The 18,284-nt window shown below is 43.3% G+C and overlaps 1 protein-coding gene across 1 annotated transcript in view; it reads left to right on the top strand.

Annotated features, from left to right (window-relative positions):
- The first annotated feature begins 2,398 nt into the window (after positions 1-2,398).
- LOC115202323 (max dimerization protein 4) overlaps positions 2,399-18,284 on the top strand; it is a 44,939-nt gene continuing 29,053 nt past the window's right edge. The window contains exons 1-3 of the mRNA XM_029766407.1: positions 2,399-2,653; positions 3,305-3,404; positions 8,508-8,537. Coding sequence (XP_029622267.1) covers positions 2,590-2,653; positions 3,305-3,404; positions 8,508-8,537 — 194 coding nt within the window. The 5' untranslated portion in view covers positions 2,399-2,589. The remainder of the gene's footprint in view (positions 2,654-3,304; positions 3,405-8,507; positions 8,538-18,284) is intronic.

Genomic DNA, 18,284 nt, shown 5'->3' with positions numbered 1-18,284 from the left:
ACACACACACACACACACAGAGACACACACACACACACACAGGAACAATGGAGAATTGGCTTGTTAATAATAGCGGTAGAAACATTCACAGAGGCAGAAGTGTACTGCAACAAACAAGTATCAGGAAACAATAAAAAAGGCATGCATATGAATTCAGCTAAACAAAGGGTAGGCCACTAGGGACAACTATTCTTGGAATTAAGTCCCCTGGTTTCAGTTGCAACTCAAGGTGATTCATTTAGATGGTTTCTATATTGTCTTTGATCTGTTTGGTAAAAGAGTGGTATTCAGTGATATTCGCAATATTCATTTAAACCATCAGTGTCATTAGATACTGAAACACACACACACACACACAAACACACAAACACACACACCCAACCAATAGCACATCTGGGGAATAATTTAAAATCCTGACAAACAGTCAGCTTAAAAATGATCAATAACTAGTTTATGTTGATCCCTACATGTTGCATCAGTCCAGTCTCACCCGTCTGTTGACATGAACTGTACACAGAGAGAGTCAGCATACGTATGGAGTGATTGTGCATTCAGACATTTCTCTGATGTTTCAAACACAGCCAATGCTTTCTTGGTTACTACAAGCATCTGGCAATGACTTTTATCATCTTTGTTTTTATCACTATCTTCCTGAGACCCTATATTACTTTCTCTTCCTTTCTTCTTCTCAGTACATCGCCCGGCTACACGTAAAGACTGAGCATTTTGGTGAGGTTTTGGATCAAGTTTATAACGCTGATTGCTTATCTTTACGTTTATCCTCATTGATAATGTTGTCACGTCTCTGCCACTTCATTATCTCGGGTGTGTGTTCCTTTTGTGTTCTTTTATTTATCCACCACTGTGGTCTTATAGTGAGTGTGTGGGTGAGGCTGGTTGACTTTGGTAGCCAGCTGTAGCCTGGCAAAACCACCCTGAGCCATTGTGCCACCAGTGAGTGCAGCGTTCAGTCTGGTCTAACCAGGCTAAGCCAACTGGGCCATGTTTTACAGTCATCTGAAGACAGACTGACATATTGCCTATCATAAGGCTAGTGAGCTGAAAAATAATGAAGTGCAATTACAATAAAACATAATAAAAGTTTACAAGATTACCATTAGGACACACATGGCAATGTTTTACTGCCATAACTAGATAGGTATGTGATATAGCATGGTAATAATCATAAATATCACTTTATAACCAATTACTGTAAAAGGTTTATAGTAACAGTGAGGTAAGTTTTGTTTAACAGTATGGCCTGGTTCTATGATGGTTACAGCATAGCAGTGTGTTGTTGCCTTGAGGGACAGCAGCACAGGTAGGCCCATACCTTGTGACCCTGCTGAGAGTGTGACCTCATCACCATAACAGACTACGGCAATGTGGAGAGGAAGCTATGGGCTTGTTGTGTGTATTTAAAAAATATGTATATATCGTCTTGCTTTGCACCATTTTGGAACCATTTTATTTCCATAAAATGTTGCAGTTGAGGGAATACTGGGAAAATTAGCCATGGAAATGTGCAGACAGCTTGGTAAATACCCCAGGCACTGTGGCATGCAGGCTCTCTCCTGAAGAAGGCTTTGCAATACATTGTGGTCATCTATCTCATTCTAAAATGGTTAATTTTATAAACATGTAGCTTTCAAAAAGATAATGACCTACACAAGTCTTTGCATTTCATAATAATCCTGCCCCTTAGCCCCCCCCCCCTCTCTCTCAAACAGCATCCTGTGGTTGCCAAATGCAATTATAAAAAAATGATGTTTGCTTTTACTTGAATCATGTGTAACTGCTGGATATTTAGCATGATAATAAACTTTAAAGTGTAAGTATACCATTTTAAAAGTGAAAGTATCACATTTTATTAAAGTGAAAGTATCATACTTTTTTTAGACAATGTCATGACAACATAATAGCAGTTTTCATCTATTCTAAAGCACACCAGAGCTTAAACTTTTCTGAAATAAGTTGTCTAATTGAAGCAGTTGGCTCAACAAACAGCAACGTGACTTCCTACACGATTCAAGATAGACTTTTTGACGAAGAGCACGCCACACTGGCAACCCAGACAACAGCCAAGTTCAATGTTCAAGAGGAAGGAAAAAGACACGCCCAAAAGTACCCCTCTGCCAATCAACAGCCAGTTATCTAGATATCCGACCAATGAACGATTATGGGGCTGGGTCACACGCGTTGTTGCTAGGGTATAGCTTCTACCTTGTTACTATCACTGTCAAGCCAATCACAAGGCAATTCGCAATGTATCAACATGCTCCTGGTAAACCCGTCACTGAGCTTCCCTATTGGCCAAGGTACATATTCAGGGACCGCCTATGTGGACGTTATTATTTTCTAATTGGCCAGAACAGCCGTCCTTTACTTCGCAGGTTTTTCGTTAGGTGCAGTTGATATGAATCTGGCTGGGAGTCCCAAAGACTCAGAACTGAACATAGACGTTTATATCGACCTAACACAGTTTTAGTTTTTATTTCATTTTTGTCTCATATTATTATACATTTTTTTACATTAGTTGTACATTTGTGTATATAGATTTTATTTTATATTTTTATACAAGTCAACAAGATGGAACTTAATTCTCTTTTAATTCTCCTGGAGGCTGCAGAATACTTGGAAAGAAGAGACAGAGGTATTTCCCTGACAGAATGTCAAATGGCTTTGACTGGGTTGATGACCGTATTTAATGTTAGGAAAATGAAAACTGTTTCTATTCTATCTTATGTGAAGTTGTGGACGTACACTGCCATAGCGCAGCTATGTCACTTTATGAGCAATGAACATACTGCGCTGGTGCGGTGATGTTATTGCAGACTGACCGACTTAGATATAACTTGCATATAAACAAACTAGTCAACACATTAGGAAAAGTCTTTAAATATAACCTATTTGCATTTGTAGTTTTGCATTAGTATGATCAGTCAATGCTTATAACCTGTTTTATCTGATGGCTATAGCCTTGTTTAAAATTGGTTAGGGACAAGTTCAAGATACAGTTTCTTATTAAAATACATTATGTTTATCATGTTTATTATAAATGGTTACGTAGATAAACTCTATATTAGATTGCCCTGAATGTTGTGCTTTGCCCCAGCATTGTCAACGAGTTTATCTACGTAACCATAACCACTTTTATCAAATAACATGTTTTGCTTAGGCTACGTCATGCATGGCATTGACAGTTCTATTATGTGATAGTCAGTTTATATCCCTTGTAACGTTTAATTTATTAGCCTACATGTGTAGATATTAACCCTGTTGTTTTTGTTTACTTTGTCAATAGAAGCAGAACATGGTTACGCGTCTGTTCTACCGTACAATAGCGACTTTTCCCGAAAGAAAACGAAAGCTTCACCAATTTCAAGAAAAACTCAGAACAATAGGTAAATATACCCATTTTTCTATCGATATATCAATAGTTCAATCGATCTGTTTGTGTTTATTCGTCATTCATACAAACGCCATTTTTCTTTTCACTGTTTAGATGTCGTATAAACACTGCCACGCGTACAGCATCACTTTGGTGCTCACTTTCTTTTTCAACACCCATGCTTCATTCTGACATTAACCCCCTTTTCTCCAATGCATTCACGCATTGATTTGAACACGCACACTTCTTGCTGCATTTGCAACGTTTTGGAACTTGTGTTATGTCACTCCCTCCCATGACCCATATGACACCGAGCGCATCGTCATCTCGGTAGGCTACAGTACACGGCGTTCTGACATAGATAACAGAAATATCATGTTAAATGTATCGATTCTCCTGTCGTGCCGAGGCTGCTTTGTACGCCCGTGCTTCAGGAACATTTCACATTTTTGCAATTGAAAAAAAGATTACACCACTTTTAAGAAACTGTTGTTGTTACTGCGCTAAATTTACCGGCCATTCTAGTTTTCTATTGGTTGGTTGGCATATCATATGATTGGTCCTGCGCAGTGCCCTCAAAACTTTTTTTTAGAAGCAGTCTCACGCTTTGATCATTAATTTTTCCTTCGTAAGTTCAGCAAATTATCTTAATTTCCACGTATGAAAAAAATATGCAGGATAGCAGCTAGTTCAAATTTGTAGGAATAACATCAACATATGAGACGTCATATGACCCCACCCTCACCAAAGAGGCTCATTTTTATAAACCATATGTTGTGGGAGATATATAGGATCTGTCAGTGGCCTATATTTTCAAGTCTTGTGGTGCAGTCACAGTGTATTTTCTTGGAGCAAAACAGTGGGGATGTGGCACACTCAGGTGGGTGTGGTGGCCAACTCAACTTAGCTCACACAGATGTCCACATAACACAGTGCCCCACAGACGCAGCCTTAGCAGACCCTGCCCCTGCCTGGGCGGAGGGCTCAGTTTACAGCTGGTCTGGCTGCAGCCTGACTTTCTCTCTCTTTTCTGGTACCAGTTCATTGCTCTGCAGACTACAGCAAGTCGTCAGTGAAGCCCCATTTCTGCATTCAAATCAGTGGAAGTTAGTTGACACATGGAAACATGGTTTTCGATCATTTTATTTAGAAGCCCTCCATACATTTTTAGATTGAGTGTATTAATATTGTAGTGCAATGATATGCCTTTTACACGACATGTGACAGAGGCAAATCGGTATCATAGAAAGGAGAACCTTCGGGTGAGTTTCCCTGTTTACTTTGAAGCCCGAGGTTAAATCGGGACACAAACGGTAAATGCAACGGCCACTGTGTTGTAACCGATGTTCAGCAGTACCAGGGCGCACATGCACACAATTATAACACTACATCCTTCAACATGTGCATCCTCAAAACAACAAACGGATGCATAGAGCTCCTCATTTTGGTTTCACTGCGTTGCTACCAAACGAGGACATCCCAGGCTTTCATATAATATGCATTTATAACCAGGCGACTGTTTTCATCCATCCCCAAAATGGCGGCTGATGTAGGCCTTATTTACACACCAGTCCTTTCCCGACTAGAGTGATGATTTTTCAATCTTATACTGACAGTTTATATGACATTCAAAGTCATATGTCTGTTGTTGCTGTATGAGGCAAGTCTGGTGTCGGACTGTGCCTCCCTGCCGGGCCTCTTTGGGCCTCTTTCACCAGTGCCTCGCTTAAGGAAACCATGGAGTGTCTCCTCGTGCTTTGCCTGTCCCCAATTTGCACATGTTTCAAATTTGAATAGGACTACTTCCTTATACAGGAGATAAAGCATTTCCTCTCCCGTGGCGTCGGATGGTGAAAAGGGCTTGTCAGCAGCGTCTGTAGGCCGAGCCCCTCCCCCTTCCACTGAGCATGGCCAGTGAGAGGCCTAGGGGCAGCACACACAACACAGTGTTATGTGCAGATGGGTATCATCATTAGGCACCAAACGGAAGAAAACTGACTAAAACCAGGAGAGACTACCTGGACTTGTCCAGTCAAAAAGGCAAGTTGTTCATTGCAAAATGTTTTTCAAACGTTTTCGGTTGTGTGTCCCAGTGAACACCACCCTAGATGCTATGACGATGGGTGACGGCGCACACAGGATAGGCTAGCATCTGCTCAAGCGTCTCATGCAGTGAGCTGTGGGGCAATGGGGCCTACGCAGATTCAGGTCATCTTCCCGTTCCCATCCCTCCACATCTGTGGGAACCACGGCTGAAGTCGCCAGTACAAGGGCACTTAAGAGGGATTGGCTGAAAAGAGTGGTGGACACGACGGCAGGGGTCTTTGTGTTAGTGTCTTGGCTTGTTATTTCCTTGGCTTCCTAGATGGTAGTTTCAGGGTATTATTGGGACAAGAACCAAGGGGTTTGTTTATAAAGATGAACTTCAGTGCTCTCATTCATTTCCATTGGCGGGTCGTCCTAATAGCCTTCCCAGCTCCCTGGCCTGAAATAGTATGCTGCAGTGTCTACACTGTAATGGAAAAGGAAAACTGTAAATTATATGGTGATTTGGGGTATCATCAACAGGAAAATACTTTTAAACATTTTACTGCAGCATACTGTACATTATGGTGCATTGTGGGAAAATATTGTGGGCGGGGAAGTAATTGCTGTATTTGCAATGGTACTGTAAAACCTTTTGACCACTAGTGGGTGGCAGGTAGCCTAGTGGTTAGAGCATTGGGCCAGTGACAGAAAGGACGCTAGTTTTAATATCCGAGCTGAAAAGGGGGAAAATGTGTCGATGTGCCCTTGAGCAAGGCACTTAACCCTCATTTGCTCCAGGTGTACCGTACTACTATGGCTGACTGTAAAACAACATATTTCACTGCACTTATCCGGTGCATCTGACAAAAACTATATGGTATGATGTTGTTGTTTCTGGCTCATTAACATATCTTTAGGCGTGCCTTATAATTCACTCATTCATTCAATCTGATTACAGTAGCATTTACTTATTTACAGTATAATAAAGTCCATTTGATGGTATTGTACTGTGTGTCATTACACAGTACTTGCTTTGATACCATATTTATATTACTGTAGGTGCACTGTAATATGAAAGACAGAATTCTACTTGAGTTGCCACCGAGCTGCCCGTAAGCTACTGTCAAATTCACAGTAAGCCCTTTACAGTGTAGGACTGTTGACGTACACATACTGCTGTCCAGTCTAGTGTGTGTGCATGAGCGTGTGAGTGTGTGCGAGAGCGTGTGTGTGTGTGTGTTTCTCCCTCTCACCATGGACCATTTTTGTCCTCCGTTGAGAGCTCTCTGACAGATTTCATACACACACACATCGAGGGAAGAGGAATTAGTTTTCCACACGATGACGAATGCAGAGCTTTGTACAACAACAAAAAATCAAATAATATATATATCTATCTGATAAACAGAAATGGAGGTGTGGGGGGAAGGGGAGCGAGCGAAGGCCTTCTTCTTAGGATTTAGCCTTATTTCTGAATTTACATTGCATTGTCCCAGAATGCACTGTGACAAGAGGTTGTTGACCTTCCAGCTTATGTAAAATAAATGCTGTATAAGGCACAGGTATGCCTTATCTAATACCGGGAAATTTGTTTCACCATTTGTTACACAAGAGTGCTACAGCTCTCCCCTCTATTTTTGCATCCTTGCAGTGTTTGTTTGAGCTGTTTTTACCTGACTGGCTCTCCTGGCTCTGCCTGGTGGTTTAGTCCAAGAGCACTTTGACGAAATGAGTTGCATTCAGACCACAAAGAGTGAAACTCTCTCTCTCTCTCACACTCTCTCTCTCTCTCTCTCTCTCTCTCTCTCTCTCTCTCTCTCTCTCTCTCTCTCTCTCTCTCTCTCTCTCTCTCTATATATATATATATATATATATATATATATAATATATCACATTTTCCAAGCATCAGCCACTTGAATCTCTCCAAGCCCGATTAGGCCTGCAGAGGCGCTGTGTGTTATTTCCAACAAATACTAGATGAACATGCAGAAATAAACATGAAATTCCCAGGGGTCTGTAGCTAGTTTAGCTAATAAGACCTTGACACAATCAAGAACTCTATGACCCTGTTACGATATCCACACCAGCATGCTGCTTAGAATGAAGCAATGCATGTGGCCTGCAATTTAAGTAGAGTATGTTAGTAACATTGGAACATATCCTACGTATATCCGACCAACATCCTCTTTTTAACACACGTTATGTAGGTCACACACTTCTTCTACCCTTTACGTCTCTATTTCATCTGTCCATCCGCTTTTCCAAACCGTTTACGAATATCAAGACGTCCTCTCTCTGTCTGTCTCCTGACCTTCACCATGGGTCATGTTCATTATGTACCAAAACGGGAGAGAACATACTGAAACTGGGAAACTCTCCATCAGAAACGCTCATCTTCATATCCCATTGAAAATTGTTTTCAAGCGTTTTCCCACATGAACACAACCCAAGTGCGCATTCCCATCCTGCACCCTGGTCATGAGACGGTGTGTATTAATGACAGTGTCCAGAGTGTTACTACAGAGTGTAACTACAGGGTGTAACTACAGGGTGTAACTACAGAGCGTAACTACAGGGTGTAACTACAGGGTGTAACTACAGGGTGTAACTACAGTGTGTAACAACAGAGTGTAACTACAGGGTGTAACTACAGTGTGTAACAACAGAGTGTAACTACAGGGTGTAACTACAGTGTGTAACAACAGAGTGTAACTACAGGGTGTAACTACAGGGTGTAACTACAGTGTGTAACTACAGAGTGTAACTACAGTGTGTAACAACAGAGTGTAACTACAGGGTGTAACTACAGTGTGTAACAACAGAGTGTAACTACAGTGTGTAACAACAGAGTGTAACTACAGGGTGTAACTACAGAGTGTAACTACAGTGTGTAACAACAGAGTGTAACTACAGGGTGTAACTACAGGGTGTAACTACAGGGTGTAACTACAGGGTGTAACTACAGAGCGTAACTACAGGGTGTAACTACAGGGTGTAACTGCAGAGTGTAACTACAGGGTGTAACTACAGGGTGTAACTATCAGTTCCCAAGGCACTCATCCATGTCTTTGTGTATTTGCCCTTTCAGATCGTCACACAACGAGCTGGAGAAACACAGGTAAGATGACAGACAACACTGTGCTATATAGCCTGGTCCCAGATCAGTTCATAGCCAATTCCTATAGGTCAATTAGACACAGCGCTAGCCTGATCCCAGATCAATCAATCACATTTATTTATAAAGCCCTTTTTACATCAGCAGATGTCACAAAGTGCTTATACAGAAACCCAGCCTAAAACCTGAAAACATCAAGCAATGCAGATGTAGAAGCACGGTGGCTAGGAAAAACTCCCTAGAAAGTAAGGAACCAGGCTCTGAGGGGTGGCCAGTCCTCTTCAGTTAATAGCCAATTCCTATAGGTCTATTAGATTTGGCGCTAGCCTGATCCCAGATCAGTTTATAGCCAATTCCTATAGGTCAATTAGACTCTGCTATACAACACAAACAGATCTGAGAGCAGGCTTCAACTTCCCCTACTCTTCTTCCTCCCCCTCTGTCTCTCTTGTTCATTTCCCTGGAGGGACTGTATGTCTCTCGCCCAGACAGTCCCATGGTTGGCTTGGAAGGACTCCCTGTTCCCTAATAAACAAGAGGTGATGGGGTGAGGACTGTTGTGGAGCTGAAGTTTAAAAAGCCCAGAGTGGACTGAAAATATCAAAATGTCCGGCCACTTGTTCGTACAGTCCCCTCCCTTCACCTCTCTCGCTCCACCACCTCGGATAAAAGATAAAAGCACATCAAAGATGAGGAGCCACCCTCCTCCATGTGCCTTGGGCAGACGGATAATAATCGGATTTCCAAGACAACCTCAACCTAGACTTTGTGTTAGATTTGTCTGTCCCTCCATGTCTGTTCATAGGGAGAAACTTGTTACCATGTATGCATTAATGTGATAATCCAGTGGCGGGTGGTGAAAGGAGGGGAAGGAGGCCTCGCCTGTCATGTCTCTCAGCTAGGCCTGTTGAGTCGCCCACTCACGTCCCCGAATGCATTGTACCTTTATATCTCTCTCTCTCTGACTCTCTCTCACTCTTTCTCTCTCTCTCTCTCTCTCTCTCTCTCTCTCTCACACACACACACACACACTACACACACACACACACTACACACACACACACACACACACTGGAGCCTGCATGGTACAACAAAGTGTAATATTGTAAAGTGAGGGATGTAGAGGGATGTTTGAGGAGAGTAGATGAAAGAAAAAATAATAGTGTGTTTTTGGACCTCTGTGTTTAGTTTTTTTTTCTTCTTCTCCGACCCAGCTGATTTAGTAGTGTGGTGTTTCTTCTGTTCTATATAGAAAACAGACTGACTGGCTGCTGCCTGGGCTTAGGACAGGACCAATAGAAAACAGACTGACTGACTGGCTGCTGCCTGGGCTTAGGACAGGACCAATAGAAAACAGACTGACTGGCTGCTGCCTGGGCTTAGGATAGGACCAATAGAAAACAGACTGACTGGCTGCTGCCTGGGCTTAGGATAGGACCAATAGAAAACAGACTGACTGACTGACTGCTGCCTGGGCTTAGGACAGGACCAATAGAAAACAGACTGACTGGCTGCTGCCTGGGCTTAGGATAGGACCAATAGAAAACAGACTGACTGACTGCTCCCTGGGCTTAGGATAGGACCAATAGAAAACAGACTGACTGACTGCTGCCTGGGCTTAGGATAGGACCAATAGAAAACAGACTGACTGGCTGCTGCCTGGGCTTAGGATAGAACCAATAGAAAACAGACTGACTGGCTGCTGCCTGGGCTTAGGACAGGACCAATAGCAAACAGACTGACTGGCTGCTGCCTGGGCTTAGGATAGGACCAATAGAAAACAGACTGACTGGCTGCTGCCTGGGCTTAGGATAGGACCAATAGCAAACAGACTGACTGTGCCCTGTTAGAGTGTGCGTGCGAGAGGTGGAGTGTGTGTGTGTGTGTGTGTGTGTGTGTGTGTGTGTGTGTGTGTGTGTGTGTGTGTGTGTGTGTGTGTGTGTGTGTGTATGTGTGTGTGAGCTGTCACTCGTGCTGACTGCTGAGAGCCAGCTCGGGGTTTGCCGGTCACATGACTAATGTGAGCGAGTAATAATTGACCTCTGCCGACAGCTCAGTGAAAAACATGTAAAGACATATTCCTCACATATTCCTCTCTGACAGAGAGAGAGAGAGGGAGAGAGATAGAGAGATAGAGAGAGGAGAGTTCTAAACTTTCTTAATACGAGTTCTAAACTTCCTTAATAAGCACAATGTCTTGAGTAAAAGCCAAATTGGATTTATACCAAAACATCGCACAACTGATCATATTTACACCTTACACACCCTGATAGATAAACATGTCCACCAAAATATACACTTGCTTTATCGACTTCCAAAAAGCATTTGATTCTATTTGGCATACAGGACTGTTCTACAAAGTTATTGAAAGTGGTGTAGGGGGTAAAACATATGACATAATTAAATCAATGTATACTGGCAATACGTGCAGCATTAAAATTGGTAAGAAAAGGACAGAATTCTTTAACCAGGGGCGGGGCCTTCGTCAGGGTTGCAATCTGAGCCCTGCACTCTTCAATATTTACATTAACGAATTGGCCACTATTCTAGAAAAATCCTCAGCCCCTGGTGTTAGTCTCCACAATTCAGAAGTTAAATGCCTACTCTTCGCAGATGACCTATGCCTGCTGTCACCCACAGCACCTGGCCTACAGCAGAGCCTGGACCTGCTAGAGCAGTACTGCCAGACCTGGGCCCTGGCAGTAAACCCCAAAAAGACTAAAATAATGATTTTCCAGAGAAGATCCAGATCTCAGGGAATTAGACCAAAGTTCTCAATTGGTACAAAATATATAGAGTACTGTACACACTACAATTACTTAGGTTTAAAAATAAGCTCAACTGGACACCTTAATGAGGAAGTGAATGAACTGAGAGAGAAAGCACGCAGGGCATTCTACGCCATTAAAAAGCAAATTCAAATTGAAATACCAATTAAAATTTGGCTAAAACTAATTGAATATGTCATTGAACCAATTGCACTTTATGGCAGCGAGGTGTGGGGTCCACTTGCAAAACAAGATTTCATCAAATGGGACAAACACCCCATTGAAACCCTACATGCAGAGTTCTGTAAGATTCTCCTACGTGTCCAGAGGAAAACTACAAACAATGCATGCAGGGCAGAATTAGGCCGATATCCACTAATAATAAAAACTCAAAAAAGAGCCATTAAGTTTTGGAAACATCTAAAATACAGTGACCCCCTCTCATATCATTACCAAGCCCTGCAATGCCAAGAGCTGAGCAAAGAAAAGAGCCCTCATCCAGCTGGTCCTGGGGCTGAGTTCACAAACCTGTTCTACTAACACACTGAAGCCTCAGGACCAGAACATCCAATCAATCAGAATAAACCAAATTACAACACAGTCAAAACAAAACTACATTGCTTATTGGTAAACACAAGCACAAACACAAAGCAAAATGCAGTGCTATCTGGCCCTAAATCGACAGTACACTATGGCTAAATATTTGACCATGGTTACTGATCAAAACCTTAGAAAAACCTTGACAAAGTACAGGCTCAGTGAGCACAGCCTTGCCATTGAGAAGGGTAGACACAGGAAAACCTGGCTCCCTGTAGAGGAAAGGCTGTGCAACCACTGCACAACAGCAGAACCTGAGACGGAGCTGCATTTCCTGACAAAATGTCAAAAATATAAAACAATTAGAGAGTGTCATTTCCCCAAATTTGAAACCCTTATTCAAGGTTTTAAAGACCTCTCTGATGAGGATAGGCTACCCATCCTGTTGGGGGAGGACGCAGAGAGCTGTGGGTTGGCAGCGCACTACATTGCTGCCTGCCATAAGTTGAGGGACAGTGTCTGACAGACCAATAAACCTGCACATGTCCTCAACTGTATGATTATTGTTATTGTTGAATGTATGGTTATATTGACCGTTGGTTATTGTTGTTACTGTTGTCCCGTTGACAATTTTTGATTCTCATTTTTATTTATTTTTATATTGTAAATATCCAAAGTAAGCTTTGGCAATATGTACATTGTTACGTCATGCCAATAAAGCGAATTGAATTGAATTGAAAATTGAGAGGGAGAGGGAGAGAGAGATCTATAGAGAGAGAGTGAGATATATAGAGAGAGAGAGAGAAAGAAAGAATAATGGAGATGTAAAGAAAGAAGGAGAGAGATAAAAGACAGGAAGACAGAGGACCGAGGGAGATGATTTCCTTTCAGATATGAAATGTCAGTTCTCTGGAACAGACAGTCAGGCTTTATTTGTTTTCTGTCAGCGAGGACGACACACCCACTGAGAGAATGTATGTGTGTGTGTGTGTGTGTGTGTGTGTGTGTGTGTGTGTGTGTGTGTGTGTGTGTGTGTGTGTGTGTGTGTGTGTGTGTGTATGGTGACAACTGTGCGAGGCGAGACAGAGACACAATAGTCCCCCATCAACACACACACACACACATAGACCTGGCCACAGAAACAAGGGCTACGAGTCACGAGGCTCCGTCTTTAGCACGCAAGCGACTGAAACCTGCGTCAAACACAGCAACTTAGCAAAACAACACAGTGTACGCCAAGGAGTGAGCAACACGGTCAACGTGGCTAGCTGAACCTGAGTAGGTCTCTTGTTGTTGACATAGTACTGGAGAAAGAGAGGGAGTTGAACCTGAGTATAGGTCTCTTGTTGTTGAGATATTACTGGAGAAAGAGAGGGAGATGAACCTGAGTATAGGTCTCTTGTTGTTGAGATATTACTGGAGAAAGAGAGGGAGATGAACCTGAGTATAGGTCTCTTGTTGTTGAGATATTACTGGAGAAAGAGAGGGAGATGAACCTGAGTATAGGTCTCTTGTTGTTGAGATATTACCGGAGAAAGAGAGGGAGATGAACCTGAGTATAGGTCTCTTGTTGTTGAGATATTACCGGAGAAAGAGAGGGAGATGAACCTGAGTATAGGTCTCTTGTTGTTGAGATATTACTGGAGAAAGAGAGGGAGATGAACCTGAGTATAGGTCTCTTGTTGTTGAGATATTACTGGAGAAAGAGAGGGAGATGAACCTGAGTATAGGTCTCTTGTTGTTGAGATATTACTGGAGAAAGAGAGGGAGTTGAACCTGAGTATAGGTCTCTTGTTGTTGAGATATTACTGGAGAAAGAGAGGGAGATGAACCTGAGTATAGGTCTCTTGTTGTTGAGATATTACTGGAGAAAGAGAGGGAGTTGAACCTGAGTATAGGTCTCTTGTTGTTGAGATATTACTGGAGAAAGAGAGGGAGATGAACCTGAGTATAGGTCTCTTGTTGTTGAGATATTACCGGAGAAAGAGAGGGAGATGAACCTGAGTATAGGTCTCTTGTTGTTGAGATATTACTGGAGAAAGAGAGGGAGATGAACCTGAGTATAGGTCTCTTGTTGTTGAGATATTACTGGAGAAAGAGAGGGAGTTGAACCTGAGTATAGGTCTCTTGTTGTTGAGATATTACCGGAGAAAGAGAGGGAGATGAACCTGAGTATAGGTCTCTTGTTGTTGAGATATTACTGGAGAAAGAGAGGGAGATGAACCTGAGTATAGGTCTCTTGTTGTTGAGATATTACTGGAGAAAGAGAGGGAGATGAACCTGAGTATAGGTCTCTTGTTGTTGAGATATTACTGGAGAAAGAGAGGGAGATGAACCTGAGTATAGGTCTCTTGTTGTTGAGATATTACCGGAGAAAGAGAGGGAGATGAACCTGAGTATAGGTCTCTTGTTGTTGAGATATTACTGGAGAAAGAGAGGGAGATGAACCTGAGTATAGGTCTCTTGTTGTTGAGATATTACTGGAGAAAGAGAGGGAGTTGAACCTGAGTATAGGTCTCTTGTTGTTGAGATATTACCGGAGAAAGAGAGGGAGATGAACCTGAGTATAGGTCTCTTGTTGTTGAGATATTACTGGAGAAAGAGAGGGAGATGAACCTGAGTATAGGTCTCTTGTTGTTGAGATATTACTGCATGGTTGTATCTAGTGGGGTTGGGTTACTAAAATAGTTGCAGTCAGTTTCACATGCTGAAATGATAGTTGCAGTCAGTTTCACATGCTGAAATGTGCGAGTGCTGGGAAGCTCTTCCATAATCACTGTACTCATTTCCCTTACGATCAAATGTGGCCACGAGTTTCTGAAAAGTTGTCTTTTTTTTCTCGAAGTGACGAACTTCCAGGTTTATGAATGCAACCTTCAATGTCACTGATGCAATAGATTAGAACAGGAGGATAAGTGGTTAAAGAATGGTCATTTAGGTACTTCCTCTTGAAATGCACACTGCACGTGTCAGGGAGAAAAGAGGCCTGTGTGTGTCTGTAATGACAGGCTTTCAGGGAGAGGGGAGATGTTGTGTGTGTATGAGGGTTGGCGATGCGTCGAGAACATAATGCACCGTGGATCCCCCAACCCTGTCCAGACTTGTGTCCTCAAATTACATTATGGGAACACATAGGTGTTAAAATGTGGAGGTGGTTCAGTTTCCTACTCCCTGCTGCAATAGCTCATTATTGTAGTGAAACTGTGGGCCGGTTGGCTCAAGGCATTGTCGTGTCTCTATTTCCTGTATCTTTGTTGATGCTACGGTGATACCCTATTTGAGGGTTTTGCAAAAAACTACAATACAATTTATTTTCATTCCGGGCCGTAGCCAAAGGAATTTAGCGAATGCTTGATTAATCCTGAACCTTTTCAATTATTCTCTGTGTTGGTGGATCTCTCTGGGAGGCTGATCCCTGTCGACCCACGATGGAAGGAACCCTATAGTGCTCAGCCTCTCAGCTGTCATCCTGGTCCAACCCTTTTAATGACAGTATGACTGGGCCTTAATCTGAGACAATCCCTGTATCGGCATCCACATAGCTCAGTGCACACTCCCTCACGCCCTTAGGGCCAGGCTGTAATGGCACCCTATTCCCTTTGGGCCAAAATGAGTGCACTATATAGGGAATAGGGAGCCTCGGCTGTGGCCAAAAGTAGTGCACTATGATAAGGGAATAAGTTACCATTTTGGACAGAGCCTTAGACACGATTTTATGTTTTGGTCTGGCCTGTACTCCTAGCTGGTACAGGCTGTTCTTCATTGCCCTACTCCTTCTGTGTGTGTGTGTGTGTGTGTGTGTGTGTGTGTGTGTGTGTGTGTGTGTGTGTGTGTGTGTGTGTGTGTGTGTGTGTGTGTGTGTGTGTGAGAGAGAGAGAGAGAGAGAGAGAGAGAGAGAGAGTCAGAGAACCAAAGGGAATGGGATAAGAGATAAGTATTAGACAGAGAGGGAGAGAGAGATAGAAAGGTGCAATTCTGGGACGTGGAGTGGGCGACTCAACAGGCCTAGCTGAGAGACATGACAGGCGAGGCCTCCTTCCCCTCCTTTCACCACCCGCCACTGGATTATCACATTAATGGCAGGATTTCCCTGCCATACATGGTAACAAGTTTCTCCCTATGAACAGACATGGAGGGACAGACAAATCTAACACAAAGTCTAGGTTGAGGTTGCCTTGGTTGTGCGTGCCCTGGCTCTGTGACAGGGAGGCCCATGCAGTTTGTGCTGTTACCAGGACACTGTTGGCTGGGTGACAGAAGAACAGTCTCACTCAGACACACAACAACACATCCCTGCCCTGAAACAACCTGCCATACAGGGCTCTGGTCAAAACAAGTACACTATATAGGGGATAATGTGCCATTTCAGACACTATCTATCTGTGAGGATAGATAGATAGATAGATAGATAGATAGATAGATAGATAGATAGATAGATAGATAGATAGATAGATAGATAGATAGATAGATAGATAGATAGATATGGGGGGATGGGCAGGTAGGTAGATAGATAGAGTAGATAGATATGGGGGGGTGGGCAGGTAGGTAGATAGATAGAGTAGATAGATATGGGGGTATGGGTAGGTAGGTAGATAGATAGATACAGTAGATAGATATGGGGGGGATGGGCAGGTAGATAGATAGATACAGTAGATAGATATGGGGGGATGGGCAGGTAGGTAGGAGGACCTGAGCCCTAGGACCATGCCTCAGGACTACCTGGCATGATGACTCCTTGCTGTCCCCGGTCCACCTGGCCGTGCTGCTGCTCCAGTTTCAACTGTTCTGCCTGCGGCTATGGAACCCTGACCTGTTCACCGGACGTGCTTGTTGCACCCTCGACAACTACTATGATTATTATTTTTTGACCATGCTGGTCATCTATGAACATTTTAATATCTTGACCATGTTCTGTTATAATATCCACCCGGCACAGCCAGAAGAGGACTGGCCACCCCTCATAGCCTGGTTCCTCTCTAGGTTTCTTCCTAGGTTTTGGCCTTTCTAGGGAGTTTTTCCTAGGGAGTTTTTCCTAGCCACCATGCTTCTTTCACATGCATTGCTTGATGTTTGGGGTTTTAGGCTGGGTTTCTGTACAGCACTTTGAGATATCAGCTGATGTACGAAGGGCAATATAAATACATTTGATTTGATTTGATATATGGGGGGATGGGCAGGTGGGTAGGTAGGTAGATAGATACAGTAGATAGATATGGGGGGATGGGCAGGCAGGTAGGTAGGTAGATAGATACAGTAGATAGATATGGGGGGATGGGTAGGTAGGTAGGTAGGTAGATAGATACAGTAGATAGATATGGGGGGGGTAGGTAGGTAGGTAGGTAGCTAGATACAGTAGATCGATATGGGGGGGGCAGGCAGGTAGGTAGGTAGGTAGATAGATAGATACAGTAGATAGATATGGGGGGATGGGCAGGCAGGTAGGTAGGTAGATAGATACAGTAGATAGATATGGGGGGGGCAGGCAGGTAGGTAGGTAGGTAGGTAGGTAGATAGATACAGTAGATAGATATGGGGGGGATGGGTAGGTAGGTAGGTAGATAGATACAGTAGATAGATATGGGGGGATGGACAGGTAGGTAGGTAGATAGATACAGTAGATAGATATGGGGGGGTAGGTAGGTAGATAGATACAGTAGATAGATATGGGGGGATGGGTAGGTAGGTAGATAGATACAGTAGATAGATATGGGGGGATGGACAGGTAGGTAGGTAGATAGATACAGTAGATAGATATGGGGGGGATGGGCAGGCAGGTAGGTAGGTAGATAGATACAGTAGATAGATTTGGGGGGAAGGGCAGGCAGGTAGGTAGGTAGATAGATACAGTAGATAGATATGGGGGGATGGGTAGGTAGGTAGATAGATACAGTAGATAGATATGGGGGGATGGGTAGGTAGGTAGATAGATACAGTAGATAGATATGGGGGGATGGACAGGTAGGTAGGTAGATAGATACAGTAGATAGATATGGGGGGATGGGCAGGCAGGTAGGTAGTTAGATAGATACAGTAGATAGATATGGGGGGGTAGGTAGGTAGATAGATACAGTAGATAGATATGGGGGGAAGGGCAGGCAGGTAGGTAGGTAGATAGATACAGTAGATAGATATGGGGGGGGGGGCAGGCAGGTAGGTAGGTAGGTAGGTAGGTAGATAGATACAGTAGATAGATTTGGGGGGAAGGGCAGGCAGGTAGGTAGGTAGGTAGATAGATACAGTAGATAGATATGGGGGGGGGGGCAGGCAGGTAGGTAGGTAGATAGATACAGTAGATAGATTTGGGGGGAAGGGCAGGCAGGTAGGTAGGTAGGTAGATAGATACAGTAGATAGATATGGGGGGGGGCAGGCAGGTAGGTAGGTAGATAGATACAGTAGATAGATATGGGGGGAAGGGCAGGCAGGTAGGTAGGTAGATAGATACAG

Source organism: Salmo trutta, chromosome 11, assembly GCF_901001165.1.
Source record: "Salmo trutta chromosome 11, fSalTru1.1, whole genome shotgun sequence".
NCBI lineage: Eukaryota > Metazoa > Chordata > Actinopteri > Salmoniformes > Salmonidae > Salmo > Salmo trutta.
Note: the sequence above shows the minus strand (reverse complement) of the source record. Positions and strands in the feature narration are given on the sequence as shown.